Source organism: Mytilus edulis, chromosome 5 (assembly GCF_963676685.1).
Source record: "Mytilus edulis chromosome 5, xbMytEdul2.2, whole genome shotgun sequence".
NCBI lineage: Eukaryota > Metazoa > Mollusca > Bivalvia > Mytilida > Mytilidae > Mytilus > Mytilus edulis.
In genome coordinates this window covers 29221613-29240985 of record NC_092348.1, presented here as the reverse complement: position 1 = coordinate 29240985, position 19373 = coordinate 29221613, and the positions used below count along the sequence as shown (strand labels likewise).

The window sequence follows — 19373 nt, the reverse complement described above, 5'->3', positions numbered from 1 at the left end:
CATGTGTGGCTGGTAGAATGTTACAGATGGCAAACCCGAGAAATTTACATATTTCGTGAACAGTTATATAGCGGCGCAAATTTTGTGTGCAAAATATAGTGCCTGCTTGAAACCATAGTTCATGCGTATGCTAAATGGAGGGGAAGTAATGAACGCATAAGATCAGAACATCTGTATCTTGTGACTTTATTATTATCCTACCCTTGATGTCTTTCACACCGAACTCTTTGTCTACATGAATAGCATGTAAAATCATGCGGGTACCTACTTCATCGGGCGTACAAAATAATTCTTAAAACCTGAATACTCCTTCTGAACAGATTTGGGGTCCTTGGAAGTGCTAGCTATTTAAATGACTTCCTCATGTATCATATTAACTGTAGTGGTCTGCCATGATGCTGAACAATCGATTCGCCAAGAAATCTGAGTAACGCCTGCTGGTTCTCATTGACTTTTTCCAGTCAGGAATTTGACGACCTTCTATATATGACCTGACACTTTTACAGACGAACAAGAACTTGATTCAGCTTTAAAATAACTGCAGTTGTGTCTCCTAGTGTAAGATGTATAGCAAGAATGGTGTAACATTAGAATCATATTCAAAACAGTGTAGCTGTGGCCATTGATTGACAACCTGAAATTATCCCATTGACTGGGGCAGATTATGTGAACGTTTGTCTGTAACAACCGCTGCTCACTATGTACTTGTTAAAGGCACTTAAACTGTGGGGTCACAAAAGGTTCTCAACACCTAAATAAAGAAATTAGAAAAACTAATCAGGAATAACACAATGTTTTGATTTATATCAATAATATAAATCAAAACATAAAGTTATTCCTGATTAATTTTTCGAACTATTTTAATATTAAAGGCGTTAAGAACCTTTGATGACCCCACAGTTTAAATTCTATAATAAGTAAGTAGTGAGCAGTTGTCGTTACAGACACACGTTCACCTAATCTACCCCCAGTCAATGGGATAATTTAAGGTTGTCAATCAATGGCCGCAGCTACACTGTTTTGAATATGATTCTATTTTGTAATCAAATATTTTGTACGAAGATGGTCTAGGTCTGAAGCATCATGCAATTTACTAAAATATACATGATTTTTCGGTGTTCTCAGAGTCTTGATAAAGCTTAAATATTTGTGCTAATTCCTCGCATATTAACAAGCAATTCAGTAGAAGAACCCTGACATATAACACACTTATCCCAATGTATTGCATTGCTACTACGTTTAGAGCTTGATGGGCATAGTTTAACAGGACTGTGGATGTGTGCCATATTCCGGGTCTGAAACGTGACCGAAGGTTTTGATTTGTATATTACAATTTTAACAAAACTATCAATTAAAAAAAACAATTGAAGTTATAAAAACCAACAAAAAAAATATTTCCTAAAACAAAACAACGATCTTCAAACTTACTAGAGCTTTCAAAACATACAAATCGACCGTACAACAAGCAAAAAAGAGAAATGAAGTTAGTGACAATTGTCCTAGTTAATGACCTGATAGTGTAAGCTACAAAACGATTAACGGCACGAGAAAAGGCGTGTTTGAATCAAGACAGAATTATCACTAAATTTGTGTTTTTAAAAATTGCTATTTTCTTCTTACCGATTAACATTACACGTAAAATATTTGGCACACATATGAACCATGTCTTATCGATGTAATCAGAGTAAAACTCCCGTGAAAATAACACGCAATAAATTTTCTTTCGTTCAAAATGTGGGAAATTTCAGCTAAAAAATAGTCTTACTAAAATCATGAAATACTTATACTTAGATTATATAAATCTTTTCAGCTTTCGTTACATGATAAATTTAATTTTTAATCTAAATGATAAGTATCATTTGAACAAAAAACACCCTGGTCATCTAGTTGCGTTTAGTCAGGCACCATTAATACCTTGCTAAAACAGTTTGTCTGATATCATTATAAAATGTGCAGTTTATAAGAAAATGTAGCTCACTTTTAACATTTAGAGAATTACAAAATCGACATAGTCTGTTTTCTACTGGTTCCCTAATATGTCTACCAGTCTCAATTCTGATCGGTAATATCCCGCATCTAAACTTGGCTAGCACAGATCGCTTGTGTTTCGTAACTAATACTGGCTTTAGTTTTACATAGTGCTCTAGTTCGAAGTTTGTTTTAAAGTTTAAGTAAGATCGTAGCTTTGGCTTATTTATCAAGGACTCTCTCCAAATATCACTGTAATAAGTTCGTACAATTTGTTCAAAAGATTTTAAATCCACCATTGTTCTACTTTCGTAATAATGTAACATATTAAGTTCAGTGAAAATATCTTTAGTGTCACTACACCAATTGTTTGTGCAACGATCATAATCCATATTGAACATCACTTTCGTTAATCGGTCGTCTTCAAACGATAATAGCCTATATTCCAGTAGCGAATAATGTTTACCCAATGCCGAAACTGACTTGGTATCCATCCAGTATCCCATTACAGTGCTAAAATTGGTGCAAATCTGTGAACGTCTAAGTAATATCGAATTGCTCTGTTCTGTACGTTGTCAATTGATTGAAATTTCCTATTTCCCCATATTCCAGATGCGTAGTCGAGAATTGGTGTAACACGAATTAAAAAGTTTTTCATAAGACTGAAAACCAAAATCCTTTAAACTAAGGATTTTCGAGATAATTTTACCTAAGGCTCTTCCTGCACCTTTAGCCAAAGTCTCTGCATGTAAATTAAAGTTACCTTTACAGTTAAAAGTTACACCTAAGTATTTGTAATCGTTCACTATTTCTAACGCATTATTGCCGATTGAAAAGTCAAATTCACTCTGCTTTTTACGTCCTTTACGAAAATGCACGCACTTAAATTTGTCCGTGTTGATCAGAACTCTCCAACGTTTACACCAGCTATGAATCACATTTAACATTTGTTGAAGCTCATCCTCACTTTTTGCGAACAATATCATCAGCGTAAAGTAGAAGTGAAATATGTCTTCCATTAATATCAAATCATTAATTCAAATCATTATTTTCTTTAACCAGATCGTTGATGAAGGTAGAGAAAAGTGTCGGGGAAACGTTATCCCCTTGTTTTACGCCAGATTTACAGTCAAACCAATTCGTCAGCTTATTGTTGATACGCACACAGGAGCTTGTATGCTGATAAATGCTTTCATCTGCAAGAATATTTTCAATCTCTTGTTAACAAATGCGCTACAGAGTTTGCATACACATGATAATAGACTGACTCCTCTAAAATTCATCGGAATACGTGCATCTGACGACGGATCCTTCAATATTGGACAAATTATGTCAGATTTTCTATACTGAGAATTTATTTCATTTCTTTATATGTTCACATTTAAAAGATTATTCGGCATATACAAGGGGTCCTCCATATTCGTGACCGTGCTGATTAATGCTTTTATCGATTGTGAAAAAGAATGTGTAATATTTCAATAACTACAGGATATTTCAACGAGCTTAAATAAATAATAAGCAAACACTATAGTCAAGCTGAGACTTATCATATAAATAATAATCCGTTCTGTGAAAGAACTTGTTTTCCAACGACCCAGTCACAAAAAAAAAGTTGGAATCATTCATTCCATTTTCAAATTGAAAGATATATTTGCACATGACTGGTTATGCATGATACGCTGGCAATTGCTTTTTGGTGACGCTATCTCGCCAGGTTGCTTTTTTTTTAAATTTGAGAATATGAGAGTGGTGACGGAGATTCAACAAAAACGCTAGTGTCTAGTTTAGTTTCATCTGAGTCATATAATACAGTGTTTGTTTGACTTAATATTTCACTTACTGAGATACTGCCACTTTGTTCATAGTCTTTGTCTTCTGACTGGTCTACTTTGTATTGTTTGTTCGCATATCCATTTGATTCACTACCACTACTGTTCCCTTTCTTTCTTTTATTCCGAGATTCTTGTATCATATAAGCATATCGCAAAGGAAAACATAATCCATAGAAATTATCAACTTTTTAGACATTAAGGTTTTAATCACAATTTTCTAAATATTTTTCCCTCACGGAAAAAAAATATCAGCCATCTTTCACTTGTCAAATGATATATAATGTAATTATGATATTTCTAGGTTGTTATTTTTTGTATTTCCCATGTTATTACTTTATTTTTAGTATACAGTTATTTTATTTCTCGTATGTTATTATTCTATTTCTCGCATGTTATTATGTTAACAACAAACCAGAGTATACTGATTTGTATCACTACAATATAAAAGTTATTACGGTGAGGTTGAATTCCCTGTCATTTATCATCCACGCATGAACCTGACTCAGAAAAAAATGTATCTCTGTACATTAACCTCACTTTCAAGTATAGAGATGTGATTTTTTTCTGAGACAAGAGTTTATAACCATCCACAAGAATTTGCGGTCATCCGATGTTAAGTTCTTCAGTATTTTGATTTTTTAATATTCCAGCTTAGTATATGGAAGAGACAAAGAGATGGTAGATCTATAGATATCCAGGTATCTCCGAACACCATAGATTTTGTTACTCGAGAGTTACAGGATGCAAACACGTCATATACTAGATGGATACAAAACATCCAGTCGTATGTATACAAAGTTAACCTTCTATATTCAAAAGTGAATTAATACTGGGTCGTAGGTGTTATAATTTTTGCCCCTGAAAAGAGTTTATCAGAAACCATGTAGCGTTACTTCTTTTCGTATCCAGAGGTTTTTATATAAAAGAACAAGAAAAAAAGTTCACGTGAACGGTTCAAATTAGAAACAGTCAGTTTTTAGAAAATAACGTCGCTTGGCAATTTTTTTTTTACGAAAGCAGTCACTCAGCTGATGAAAAAAAACCAACGATGTGATTTCAGTGCTCACAAGTGTTTCTGTAATCTTCTTCAGGGACGTTCTTTTAACTTTTATTTTGCCTGAGGAATTTTTTAGTTCTGGAGCACTGCAAGATTTTAGTACATATGGTACACTCGAAAACTTTTATAGAATGTAACTTACCATTGCTAATTAGACAATATTCCACAGCTGAGAAACCAAAAGACGAGGACGTCAAACAAAAAGCAAAAACAGGGAACTTCATACGATCGTCAACAATGGGCAAAAGCCATACCGCATGTAAGCTTTAAAAGGCTTATTATTTGACTGTTAAAAATCTATATAAAAATTATCGCTATTTTTATAAGTAGGTAATAAGCTTTTCAAAATATTTTTTTAAACTTTTTGTCAACAAAATTATCATGGTTGTGTTTTCATTTTAAAAACCATTGTTTTTGGTACTGTATTAAAGATTAATAGATGAGCAACAGGTGGAAGAGTATGAAAAAGCAGCCGACTCCAAAGATCCGGAAGACACGTTTTCTCTTACAAGATACAACACATTTGAAGAGGTGAGGATAAATATGTTGTAACACCGCGGACACATAACTGTCACTATTTGATATTTTTGAAATTAACATGGTTACTAGTCTTTTAAAATTTATATATACGTCAAACAGGTGAACCATATATTTAGTTAGATTGTTCACAAGGAGTGTCATATTTAAAGACAAAAAGTTGCCCTTTTACTTTGTCAAGGCCGTAACTACCATTGAGGCAAGTGAGGCAATTGTCTCACTAAAATTTCGACACTGATTTTTTTTATGGTAATAAAATATGAAATATAATAGTAATTTGTTCCGTCTCAACCTTAATTTCTATGACTGGTCACCACTCCCTTTAAATTATTCTTCCTGGAGATAACACAGCATCTCAATGCCCTCAATGTGTGACGTTTCTCAATTACATTCACCTGATAACAATAATCATCATGAGCTCTGGTAAGAAACAGGCTCTTAAAGAAAAAGGAAAAAGCGATACTGAAGGTAAAGACGGAATAATTCTAGTAAAGTAAAACAAATGTTATTTATGATCACAACTGGGGTTAAGAGTCTGAATATTGCATATAACTTCATTGTAACTAATGCAAAAACTTTAAATAGACTGACAAATCAAGTTCTGGGAATTGCTAGGGAGCATATTCTCTGTTTCACCAACTTTACTTGTTCTCTTTTCAGATAAACAAAATATAAATAGTATGAAACATGCATGAAAAAGTTTGTATCCATGTTTCTTTAAACTTAAAATTAAACATTGCATATTCAAATTTGACATTATGGAGGAACGGTACGTAGGACCATTAAAACAGGATTTTTTTTCTAATTTGGGACTACAGAAATTCTTGTCTTTATATTCGAAACTTCGGGATCAGATACACAAACCCCGACCCCAAAATTTATGGATTCTGGAACTTAAATATCTTGCCTCTAAATATTTCGAGAAATAATTTGAAATCACGGACCTACAGGTAAACGGCGAAAACTCCAGTCCAATTCCCCTGTACCCATATTATACTAGTAAACTAACTCTAGATAGAATCATATACATGTATCTTATCTTATTCTATCCCTAGTTTGTTTACTCTTTATCAGCATTAAAGCGAGTTCAATGTTTTGTAACAGCGAGTTGTGCTTACAGGAAAGCTTAATTCACTTTTGCAAACAAAACTGTTACTACCGATGCTGCTACCGAATTGTTGACGGAGAGGAATCGCTCAAGAAGACGTCGATCATTGTGTAGATGATAGAACTTGTACTACAACAACTAAAAACACACAATGCCCTGGACATGCTGAAACGACTGAAAACTTGGGAAAGGGCATGCGTGAGTTGCGAGAGATTGTGTGGGCTTGCCATGCCCCATTTTCATCGCAATAAGGATGTCAGCAAACCAAACATTCTGAAACGATTTGACGAAACCGGCCATAGACAAATTGACAAACTCTACTGAATCGATGTTTGTTAGAATGTTCTGGCCACAGACTCAAATTGATATTTGGATGTTTATCTGACATATAAATTTAAATAAAGTTTTCTGTTTTAAATTTGGTGCTAGTAAATGTCATCAGATATGAAAAATTTATTTAAAAAGTGTCCAAATCTTAAACATTGTCAAACCCTTTGGAAATGCATAGAATTCAGGATTGTGCACCATTCATTCCACACCCCCCAAAAAAAATTTCGCCTCGCTTCGCTCAGCTCACTTATTTTGCCTCACTAAAATAATATGTCTAGTTACGGCCTTGTTTGTATTCTGCTAAGAAGCTGATGTCATTTCATTTATGTTTGGGATATTTTAATCAACCTTTGAATTTTTGTGTAGCATTTTAGTTTTGTTATTTTTTTGTCATTTTAACATTTCTTTTGGTGTCTTCTCATTGTTTTCTTTTCTACAGAAGACATGGCACACACATAGCTTGAATCTGTGTTTTCAAAGTAGAAGTTTGATAACCTTCTTCAACATGCAAATTCTACGGAAGCGTATTAGGGACATAGAAAAAATAAAATTGGCAGTGAATTTTTTTTTTCTAAGTCGAAATTTTGACTTTTCAAATCTCGAAATTTTGACTTTAACTTGAAATTTTGACTTTTCAAATCCCGAAATTTTGACATAAACTTGAAATTTTGACTTTCAAAAATCTTGAAATTTCGACTTTTTGAAAAGTCGAAATATTGACTTTTTTGAAACTCGAAATTTCGACTTATGAAAAGTCGAAATTTTCACTTTAAACTCGAAATTTCGACTTTTTTAAACTCAAAATTTCGACTTTTATAAAACTCAAAATTTCGACTTATTTTAAACTAGAAATTTCAACTTATTTTAAATTCAAAATTTCGACTTTTTGTAAACTCAAAATTTCGACTTTTTTAAAACTCGAAATTTTGACTTATTTTAAACTCGAAATTTCAACTTATTTTAAACTCAAAATTTCAACTTATTTAAACTCAAAATTTCGACTTTTTGTAAACTCAAAATTTCGATTTTTTTTACAATCGAAATTTCGACTTTGATCTCTTTTAAAACTTTGATGTTAGTATTCAAACACAGTTATTACAATTTTAGAAGGAGTAGACATGGACGCAAATTGTTAAAGCGTCATCAACACATTTTGGCAATTTATATTTTGAAATAGGTTTTGTTCCATGTTTTAGTTCCCACGACACTGTCATAGAATCGTCATATCTGAGAACATATAGCATCGCAGTTTCAAAGGCCTGTTTGGTTTCCCAATAGCAAGTCACTGACTTTGCCTTGTTTGAACAATGGTAAATCAAGTAGCCAAAAATGCCATGCATATTCAGGACGACAAATGAGCTGCTCGGTTTTCTAGTTTTGGAATTTTGAAATGAATAAATGGTTCTTTTTTCTGGAATATTGATAAAACTCTACAAGTTGACATTCTTATGACACTACTATTAACCCTTGTCTTTATATATCAGACTGTTGAATAAAAGTATGTCGTAACATGGGTGTATTAGAATAACGGGGTTGTCTTGATACACATATCTGAAGTCCAGACTTGAAATATTTATTTAAACGTGAAACATATTTTACTTATTCTTCGGCAAGAACAAGATTTTCTATCGAAAATAACCTCTTTAAAATGGTTTAGTTTATTAAAATGTGCTTATTAAGTTTATGAATTATATATTATATATCCGCTTGCTACGGAAGCGTATTAGGGACATGGAAAAAATAAAATTGGCAGTGGACTTTTTTTTTCAAAGTCGAAATTTTGACTTTTTAAATCTCAAAATTTTGACTTCAACTTGAAATTTTGACTTTTCAAATCTCGAAATTTTGACTTAAACTTGAAATTTTGACTTTCTAAAATCTTGAAATTTCGACTTTTTTAAAACTCGAAATTTCGACTTATCTTAAACTCGAAATTTCGACTTACTTTAAACTCAAAATTTCGACTTATCTTAAACTCGAAATTTCGACTTATTTTAAACTCAAAATTTCGACTTCAATAACGAAATTTCGAGTTTTTAAAATCTTAAAATTTTGACATTTTTAGAACACAAAATTTCGACCTATTTCGAACTCGAAATTTTGACTTTTTTAAACTTAAAAATTCGACTTCAATACGAAATTTCAATATGAAATTTCAATGATTCGCTTCAGAAGAAGTTCAAAAAGTTCACTGCCAATTTTATTTTTTCTATGTCCCCAATACGCTTCCGTATAAATACTTCTTCTGAAGTGAATCATTGAAATTTCATATTGAAATTTCGTATTGAAGTCGAATTTTTAAGTTTAAAAAAGTCAAAATTTCGAGTTCGAAATAGGTCGAAATTTTGTGTTCTAAAAATGTCAAAATTTTAAGATTTTAAAAACCCGAAATTTCGTTATTGAAGTCGAAATTTTGAGTTTAAAATAAGTCGAAATTTCGAGTTTAAGATAAGTCGAAATTTTGAGTTTAAAGTAAGTCGAAATTTCGAGTTTAAGATAAGTCGAAATTTCGAGTTTTAAAAAAGTCGAAATTTCAAGATTTTAGAAAGTCAAAATTTCAAGTTTAAGTCAAAATTTCGAGATTTGAAAAGTCAAAATTTCAAGTTGAAGTCAAAATTTTGAGATTTAAAAAGTCAAAATTTCGACTTTGAAAAAAAAAGTCCACTGCCAATTTTATTTTTTCCATGTCCCTAATACGCTTCCGTACAAACGTATAAATACTGAGGAAAATTCGAAATTTTGAGTTTAAAACAAGTCGAAATTTTGAGTTTAAAACAAGTCGAAATTTTGAGTTAAAAAGAAGTCGAAGTTTCGAGTTTAGAAAAAACCGAAATTTCCAGTTTTAAAAAAGTCGAAATTTTGAGTTTAAGTCGAAATTTCGACTTTTTATAAAGGCAAAATTTCGAATTCTAAAAAAGGCAAAATTTCGACTCTTTGAAAAGTCGAAATTTCAAGATTTTAGAAAGTCAAAATTTCAAGATAAGAAAAGTTAAAATTTCGAGTTAAAGTCGAAATTTTAAGATTTGAAATGTCAAAATTTCGACTTTGAAAAAAAGTTCACTACTACTTTTATTTTTTCTATGTCCCTAATACGCTTCCGTAAAATTCAGATGTGTTCGTCATACACAGCTTGACAAGAAAATCCGTAAACTTGTAATTTCAGATATCTGCATTCATGCACAGTCTGACAAGAAAATTCTTAATCTTGTAATTTCAGATATATCTGCATTCATACACAGTCTGACAAGAAAATTCATAAACTTGTAATATCAGATATCTGAATTCATACTTGTAATTTCAGATATCTGCATTCATGCACAGTCTGACAAGAAAATTCGTAAACTTGTAATTTCAGATATCTGCATTCATGCACAGTCTGACAAGAGAATTCTTAAACTTGTAATTTCAGATATCTGCATTCATACACAGTCTGACAAGAAAACTCTCAAACTTGAAATTTCAGATATCTGCATTCATGCACAGTCTGACAAAAACAACATTCACTGGACCATCAGGAGATGAAATCTTGGTAGATCATAACGTTATTGGTCAAACATATGAGGAAAACTCTATTCATCTCATAAAGGTACTTGATATTCATAGCATTGTTTAAACTTGAAACTCTTTACTATTTTACTAATTCACCCGATTTCCACCTTGGACATTAAGGCAACGGGCTTGTCAAATTGTTTCTTCCTAACTATAACACAGCAAATGAGAAAAAATCATATCTATTTAGAATATTGAATGATTTTTCACAATATACGTAGAGAACTTAAAACTACAACTACAACTATTAGTCCTGTTCGTTGCTTAAGTTTGGCAACAGTTTTGCATTCTGTAGAACTTGGGAACTTTGATATATGTCAACGCAAAATCTCATTCAATTTACAATTATCTGAATGACTTCATAATGTGTGTCGCTATGTCTTCCTATTTCATTTTACCGACCAGACTGATGATGGAGAAAAGGGGTCCCATGACGAAACCTACACTTTGCGATTATCATATACTATTATCTAGAGAGTCCCCTACAATTTACATTAGACTGGAATGAAACTTTGCAAGATTGCTTCAAAATATGGGATATTGTGCGATGAATAGTTTTGTGTGGATTTTTGTCTCTTTTTTTAAGTTGCTTATATCAATTTTGTAATTCATAGATGAGGAAAGAAAACAGCACGACGAGTGCCACATGTAGAACAGGATATGCTTATCCTTCCAGAGCATATGAGGGCACCCCTCAGTTTTTGTTTGGGTTCTAGTTGCTTAGTCTTTAGCTTTCAATGTTGTGTCTTGTGTTCTTTAATTTTTAGCCATGGCGTAGTCAGTTTATTTTCTATCTATGAGTTTGGATGTCCTTCTGGTATCTTTCGCCCCTCTTTTATAAACAAAACTCATCCTTATCCATTATTCACGATGATTTTAAGAAACTGCAAATATATTATTATATAAATTGTCAAAATTCAAATTCAAAAATAACTTACAAAATAAACTAAAACAGGAAAGCTCTTTTTAAACTGATATCGAGCTTCGAAACATAATATTTATATAAAAAATGGCTGCGCCCGTAAAAATCCTTCAATAGTAAAGACACTTTCCTGTTTTGAGATTTTGCATCCCAAAAACGCATTGAAAAGTTTCTGTCTATGTTTTTAGATATCCAAACCTGGTTCACAGAAAAAGGCCATATTTTTGGAGAGCGGAATTCATGCCCGTGAATGGATTGCTCCAGCAGTTGCACTATATATTATTCATCAGGTACCATCTTTTTTTACAGCAAATTCCATATGTTTTTTTCATTAATATTCATTCTTAATATTTACAAGTTAATTGTATTTGATGATAATACATAACATATATAAAGGTTGAGAGTAAACACGGATGTGGCCACTTCCATTTTGACAAAAAACATCTGAAAAGTAACATATTACAGCATATTTGATAGATTTTTCATAATTAATCTTGAATTTGAACGTCTTTAATGACTAAATCAGTTCAAATATTTCATTTAAACTAATTGAATAGACTAAAGTAGACACTTTTAGTGTTTAAAAAGTGTCCAAAATCTTTCATCCGATGAACATAAAATTTGAGGCCAAAATCGGCCCTTACCGGACATATTCCTTTTAAGCACATAATTATTTATGTGCCTTAAACTAGATTTACATGAATTTCACCTGAACAGTCAACACTTGGGTTTTTTATATAGGTTTTGCTAGAATAGAAATGAACCATTTGTCATATATATACTTCTGAGCATGTGTGAAGTCAGATGTCTTCGTCTTCTTTTCTTTACCATCCAAGTTCTTTCATACCTTAAATATGCAAAGTTTTTAAATAATTAAGATATACATATTCCATATTAACATTCTTTCTGATTTTTTTCCTATAGCTTTCCTACAACCCTAGCCGATCAACAGCTGTTGAACAACTAGTTGCTGACTTTGATTGGTATATTGTTCCAGTACTTAACCCAGACGGCTACGTTTATACCCATAACAAAGTGAGATATACCAGTAAAGTTAATCTGATAAAGTAAGAGGGATCTCTCTCTTGATCTTTCGAACTGAATGTATGATTTGAAAATATGAATGCAAATTACGAGTAAGAACCCAATTGTCATAATTTGTGAGATCGAGCCTTTTCCCTCTATTCTTTGAAAACCTTAGGTTTTTCATCTAATAAAAAGTTCATTTCAAATGTGTTTTACAGCTCTTTTCATGCTGTTAGCAAGATAAAAGTTTGGTTGACTGACTTGCTTTGTTTGTATAAATGTTTGCTCAATCATTGTAATTAAGATTGACATATAAGAAGGCGGAGTTAAACATGTTTATGGTAAATTTGATTATTTTAATGTCCATTCAAATTTAAATATAATGTATACAAGTTTAAAATCGCATTTTTGTATTTTTTTCACATGTCAATCTAAGTAACAATGCTTGAGCAAACATTTATACAAACAAAGCAAGCAAGCAGACAAACCTTTGTTTTGCTAGCATTATGAAAAGAGCTGTTAATACATATTTACCAAATATGTTCTGTTACCAACAGGACCGACTTTGGAGGAAGAACAGACGACAACCTTCATTTGGAAATAATTTGACAGACATCTGTCATGGAGTTGATCTAAACAGAAACTTTGGTTATAAATGGGGTATGTATACAGATACAGATATAGATAAGTACGTACGAGAAAAATCTGTGCCATCACTCATCTTATAATGATCGACCAAATGGTGCGAACAGTGGCAGTGTTCTTTTCAATTCCCGATGAATTCTTTCTTGCATCGACAGACTTTGCAAAAGTCATGTTGATTATGCCAGGCCCGTCGATCAAAGTTTGGCTTGACCACGACATTCAGTGCCTGTTTCTCTGTCGGTACCAGTTTTACATGGACCGTTTTTCAGATTTTCCAATGGTCTTTCCAAACCCGGTGTTTTATTATCAGATTCTAGCTCGAAGACTCAGGTCAAGGTCAATGTATTTTCTGAGCCATGGAGACTGCTCGAAATGAATGATCCGAAGCAGTTTGGTCAGCCTTATATCTATCGATATAGTTACTGATGCAGCTTGCTGTTAAAGAACTTACTTTGTGCGGTTGTCTAGTAGGGTCATCAGTTACTGTACTCGATTGATTTCCACATTCTCATATCCTAATGGGTAATCGCTGTCATTGGCGGATCCAGGGGGAGGGGGTCCGGGGGTTGGAACATCCCCTTTTTTTTGGCAGATCAATGGATTTGAATGTTGGAACCCCCCCTTTTTGTCCTGGGTTGGGACCCCCCTTTAAAATGGCTGGATCCGCCCCTGGCTGTGATCGTCGTAACTTCGCTGCACCGACAGACTATATACCTTGCTTATTCAAAAGGCTTTGACCTTTTAGGTACCACCTCAAGGACCAAATATTTCCCAAGTTTCGCCTCTTTAAACTGATAAATCATTTTTAAAGTCTGTTGCAGAGAAAAAAAATAAACAAGAACGAAGCAGGTGAGGGGTAATAAACTTAAGATATTCTTTCCATCTCGCATTGTGAGAGAAAACAAGATATCATCGGAATGATTCACATAATTAATAGATATCATATGTGTTTTACTCCATCATTACTCCGTCATTTTTCCATTTCATTAATTTAGAACTTATACTTTTGACCCCAAAAAAAAACCTTTAAAAAATACCAAGAACACGATAACTTGTTTTGTTAGATCACACAACAATAACTCAACACTCATGGAAACCATGATTAGTGTCAGTTTTATGGAATTTAATAATATTTTCTTTGCGCTGCTTGTTACAAGGTCTGTGCATATGCCTTTCGCCGGAGACCACCCTAAGATTATTTTTAATTTTATGGCTTTTAAATCATTGACCTCTGTACCCCGTATCATTTTTTTGTATACTTTTAAAATCTTATATAAAACGATTAGTACTTGTTTTCTAGGAGAAGGTACATCAACAGATCAATGTACAGAAACGTATTCTGGGCCCAGTCCCTTTTCCGAACCAGAAACATTAGCTGTGAAAAGGGTCTTAGAGAGCAGAAATATTAATTTCCTGTTGTATATATCCTTTCATTCCTATGGACAATACTGGATGTACCCATGGGGATACACGTCGACGTATACTAAAGACGTTAAACTTCTGGTAGGTTCGTTCATATATATGGTTTTTTTTTAATAATGTCTCTGTTAATGAGCCAGTACAAATGTAGGTTTCAAATTGACATGTAGTTTATGCATCTTTGACTTTTGAAAACTTTGTAGTATGGAGTAAAGCCGGCTAAGCATTTCAAACGAACAAAATATAGCCATAACGTACAAAAATAATGATATTAATATGGCGTGGGACCAATAAAATCTCCGTAACAAAACAATTTGCTTTGAGTATTGATAACAAGAGTTGTGGAAAGTTTTAAACAGTGCAACAAAAACAAAACAAAAGTTTGACAACAATTTTGAGGTCCTGCCCATTGGAAAGACATCTGGAGGTGAACCACCACAGACACGTGTTTATACAGGGGCGGATCTAGCAATTTTAAAAGGGGGTCCTAACCCAGGACAAAAGGGGGGAACTACATGTCCCGATTTAAATGCATTGATCGTCCCCCCCCCCCCTGGATCCGCCACTGTTATACCAGATGCCAAACTCTAAACCGCCCCGAGTCGAGACATATTTTAAAAAGCCTATCAAGTTCAACCAACATCACCACTAAAGTATATATGAATAACAAGGTTCCATAAAGGAAACCTACACATTAGCAAAAGATCTAGCACAAAAAAATATCCAGTAAATGTATCTTCAGCTGTCAGATGAATAAATACACTGTTGTAACTTTAGAATATGTCACTCTTCTGTTTTAGGAGTTTGGAGCTCAGATAGCGGTAAAAGCTGTTAGACAAAAATACAACACAGATTACACAGTGGGTTCTGTTTATAATGCACTGTGTAAGCTATCCGACATTTATATTCTTGGAGTTCCTTTCTTTTTTCAATGTATATTTGAATTTTTTATATAGCTGTGGCCAACATTTATATTATGATGCATACCCGTAGCCAGGGGGGGGGGGGGGGTCGGACGACCCCCCCCCCCCTTGAAATCAAATAAGCACGGTTAAAGTCAACGTTTTGTTCAAATTGTGAATGTTAAAGTCGAGTTCATGAGTCCAACGAACCCCCCTTGGAAATTCCTGGCTACGGGCCTGTGATGATGGTATCTGCAGGTTTTGTTATAATACTCATACATCGAAAGTGTCATTGAATTAATGAAAATACATTATAGTATTTGGCCATTTTGGGTGTGTTTTCCTATTTCTTATAGACTAAATCCAGCCTCGTATGACACGGTTTCATTTTCTATATGTCCATGTTATATCCATGAGACTGAAACACAAGCAGGTTTCTTGTGAAGCTCGAATAGCAAATATATATTTCATACCAGAGTAACCAGTCAGCTGTATGTACAGCCTACGTACTTTTTCAGATTTTAATTTCTATTATATTAAGATATAACAGGGGCGGATCCAACCATTTTAAAAGGGGGGGGGGGGGGGTCAAAACCCAGAGTAAAGGGGAGGTTCCAACCATATGCTCCCATTCAAATACATTGATCATCCAAAAAAGGGGGGGGTTGCAAATCCCGGAACCCCCCCCCCCCCCCCCCTGGATCCACCACTGTATAAGTCCTGCATCATTATGTATTTTTTTTCAGATTTCTTAAGGCTATGGGTTTATTTTTTTAGAGGCAATGTAATTTTTTTTAATTGCTAAAAGTCTGGTATTTTTTCAGATGCTGCTGAAGGTGTATCTTTGGATTATGCTAAAGGACAAGCTGGAATCAAATATTGTTATACTGTTGAACTGAGAGATAAAGATCAGTATGGTTTTCTCTTACCACAAAACCAGATAACCCCTACTTGCGAGGAAACGATGGATGGCAATATGGCTTTGGTCGGCTATATCAAAGCGTTGGAAACAAAATGATTTTTTTTAATTTCAGAAATAAATGAATAAAGACGTATTGGTTTTTTATTATTAGGTAGGTTTTCTTTTGTCAATTAGAAAGTAAACGTTTTTTTAATAAAAAAGAAACATAGGACATGTATCTTAAGATCAGATTTTAATACAATTTTCAATAAGTTGCTTCGCCAAGCGCAGCTGGATACGACCGCAGAGGTCCAACCTTGTACAGTTGGGGCAAAATGAACACAATATTCGCGCTTGATACAGGTCTGAGTTTGGATTGTAATTTAATAGTTGACACATAATAGGTTTCGGACACAGAATTGCTGTAGTCGAAGAACTAAGAATGGGTAATATGATATATAATTTATATTCAATTTTTTGCTTTTGCAATACACTATGCTCTTGCGAATTGACACCCCCCCCTCTTTTTTTTTTATTTAAAAAAAAAATATTTGAGGAAATTTTCTTTTTGTTTTCTGAAATCTGAAATGATAAAAAAAAATGCCTCCCAAAAAAGGCTTTCCCTCGAGATACGGTCATTATCTCAATTCAAATTTCCTATGGAGTTTGCAACCATAATTACCCATTTGAATACATCATAAGAGTCTTAAAATAGAAAATGAAACACATAATCATGGCTAAAATTAATTTTCCTTTATCAGCATTTAATAGTTACTTCTAAAAATAAATTGACAGCTAATCACCGCAAGACAAAACATCATTTTTTTATACATAATTAACCAGATGCTCTGCAGGGCGCAGCTTTATATGACCGCAGAGGTCGAACCCTGAACGGTTGGGGCTAGTATGGACACAATATTCAAGCTGGATACAGCTCTGAATTTGGATTGTGATTAAATAGTTGACACAGCATAGGTTTCTGACACAGAATGAATGTAGTCTAAAGAACTTCATCTTTATTTTTTGCTTTTGAGCAATTAATTCACTATGCCGTTGAATATTAATCCTCTCAAAAAAATTCAGATTTAATTTCTGAAATCTGAAATGAGAAAAATTCCCTCCCCCCCTCTAATTTTTTTCACCTCCCCCTTTCCCCTATTGCAACAATGATCTCAATTAAAATTTCGAATGCAACAATTACTACTCATTTAAATACATCATAAAATATTAAAATATAAAATGCCATACAGTCATGGTTAAAATCAATATTAATTAATAGTAACTTCTAAAAAAATAAATGGGGAATGTGCCCAAAGGGACATAGATGATGCCCCCGCTAGCATATAACTTTTAAAAGAACATAACTCAAGAACTGTAAAAGTGAAGCTGCCAAAAATTGAACTTAAACTGAGTTTAGAGGTAATAAGCATTATATACACATTTCATTAATTTTAGTTGAGACAAATTTAAGTTAAGAGAACAGAAACTAAAAAAATCTTCAATTTTTCCATTTGTAAAGAGGCATAACCCTAGAATGGTAATCAGTGTTTCTAATCACTGAATGGCAAAGACTGCTTTAATTAATCAGTTAGTAGTAAAGTGAATATTGCATTGTATATTGTATATATAGTATTGATTTAAGTTGATTCAACTACTATTCTGGACAAAGAAAGATAACTCCAATTTTCAAAGATTTCATAAAGCATTGGTTTAAGGTGATTCAACAACCATTCTGGACAAAGAAAGATAACTCCAATTTATTGTCTTGAAACTACAAAAATGATTGTTTTGGCCTATTTTTGGTCCTTTGTTCCTAGACTGTTTGCCCCATAATCCACAAAATATATCCCAACCTTCTAATTATGGTATTAAACATTGTGGTACAATTTCAGAACAATTGAAATACTTGTACACAACTTTTTGTACTGACACTAGATAAATGATTGTTTTGGGCCCCTAATTCCTAAACCTTAGGGACCATAACCCCCAAAATCAATCCCAAGCTTCCTTTTGTGGTTATAAACATTGTGTTTAAATTTTATTGATTTCTATTTACTAATACTAAAGTTATTATCCCGAAATCATCCGTCTTCAGACAACGACGTGATACCAATATACAACCGCAAAAATTTGGTGGTCGTATAAAAAGCAGTGTAAGAGATGTAATCCAAATATAACACCGTTTTAAATAATTGTCCATTAACCAGGAAACCTTTGTTATCTCCTTTGTTTGCCCCTTATTCTAAACGGTTTGAGCCATAACCCCCAAAGCCAATCCTAACCATCCCTTTGTGGGATAATTTAAGGTAGATCCAGAAACCGTTCCACATGTTATTGTTTGGGAAACTAGAAAAATGCTTATTTGGGCCCCTTTTTGCTAATCTGTTAGGACCATAATCCCCAAAATCAATCCCAAACTTCCTTTTGTGGTTACCGGTATAAACCTTGTGCTTAAATTTCGTAGATTTCTACATACCTACACTATTAAAGTTATTTTCCTGAAACCAAATGTCTTCGGACGACGTGATACCTATATACGGCCGCAATATTTTTTTTGCGGTTGTATAAAAACAAATGACATTTGAAGCTCTTATATTGTATTTTTTTTTTAACATATTAAAATATTTGCACATACATTTTATATATATAAATGTTTTGGTTATCATGATTTTGTCAGTTGAACGGATAATTTGGTTTATAAATGTCAATCATACATCTTTCTGCTTTGATCAAATCCGGTTATGAAGATGCTACAATTTTGTAGAGATCTTTGCGCTTGAACTCCACCTATATTGCCTGGAAAGCAAACGTCTTCAGACGTCACACCATTGAAGGGCTGCACAAATTTTGCAATCATATAAATATCGGGTTTAAATTTTTTGAATCAAAACAAATTACGAGTTATCGTTGTAGTTCCCCAGTATAAAATCTGGTACTTAATGGTATATGTATTCTTTTTTTCTTCTCCAAGATGGCTGCATTTTATTTGGACATGATAAAAGGTTGCAGACGCACATTTCCCTCATGATACTTCTAGGTAATGTTTTTCTTGTGTTTTGACTTCCTTTATATCCTGTAATGTATTCCTTCATCCAATGTTTTCTTTCTTCATTTTGAGGCATTATTCTTATATCAAACTTTTAGAATGTGCAGAGATATTGATGTCTCTTATTCCAT

The 19373-nt window shown here is 33.2% G+C and overlaps 1 protein-coding gene across 3 annotated transcripts in view; it reads left to right on the top strand.

Annotated features, from left to right (window-relative positions):
• The window catches only part of LOC139522354 (carboxypeptidase B-like), a 28281-nt gene extending 11931 nt beyond the window's left edge, over positions 1 to 16350 (top strand). For 2 of the 3 annotated variants that reach the window (XM_071315883.1, XM_071315882.1), the window contains 9 exons: positions 4451 to 4584; positions 5289 to 5388; positions 10296 to 10418; positions 11492 to 11593; positions 12228 to 12338; positions 12887 to 12989; positions 14275 to 14477; positions 15194 to 15278; positions 16120 to 16350. In XM_071315883.1, coding sequence (XP_071171984.1) covers positions 4451 to 4584; positions 5289 to 5388; positions 10296 to 10418; positions 11492 to 11593; positions 12228 to 12338; positions 12887 to 12989; positions 14275 to 14477; positions 15194 to 15278; positions 16120 to 16313 — 1155 coding nt within the window. In that variant the 3' untranslated portion in view covers positions 16314 to 16350. The remainder of the gene's footprint in view (positions 1 to 4450; positions 4585 to 5288; positions 5389 to 10295; positions 10419 to 11491; positions 11594 to 12227; positions 12339 to 12886; positions 12990 to 14274; positions 14478 to 15193; positions 15279 to 16119) is intronic. The other variant, XM_071315884.1, reaches the window with a different exon arrangement.
• The last annotated feature ends 3023 nt before the right edge of the window (positions 16351 to 19373 follow it).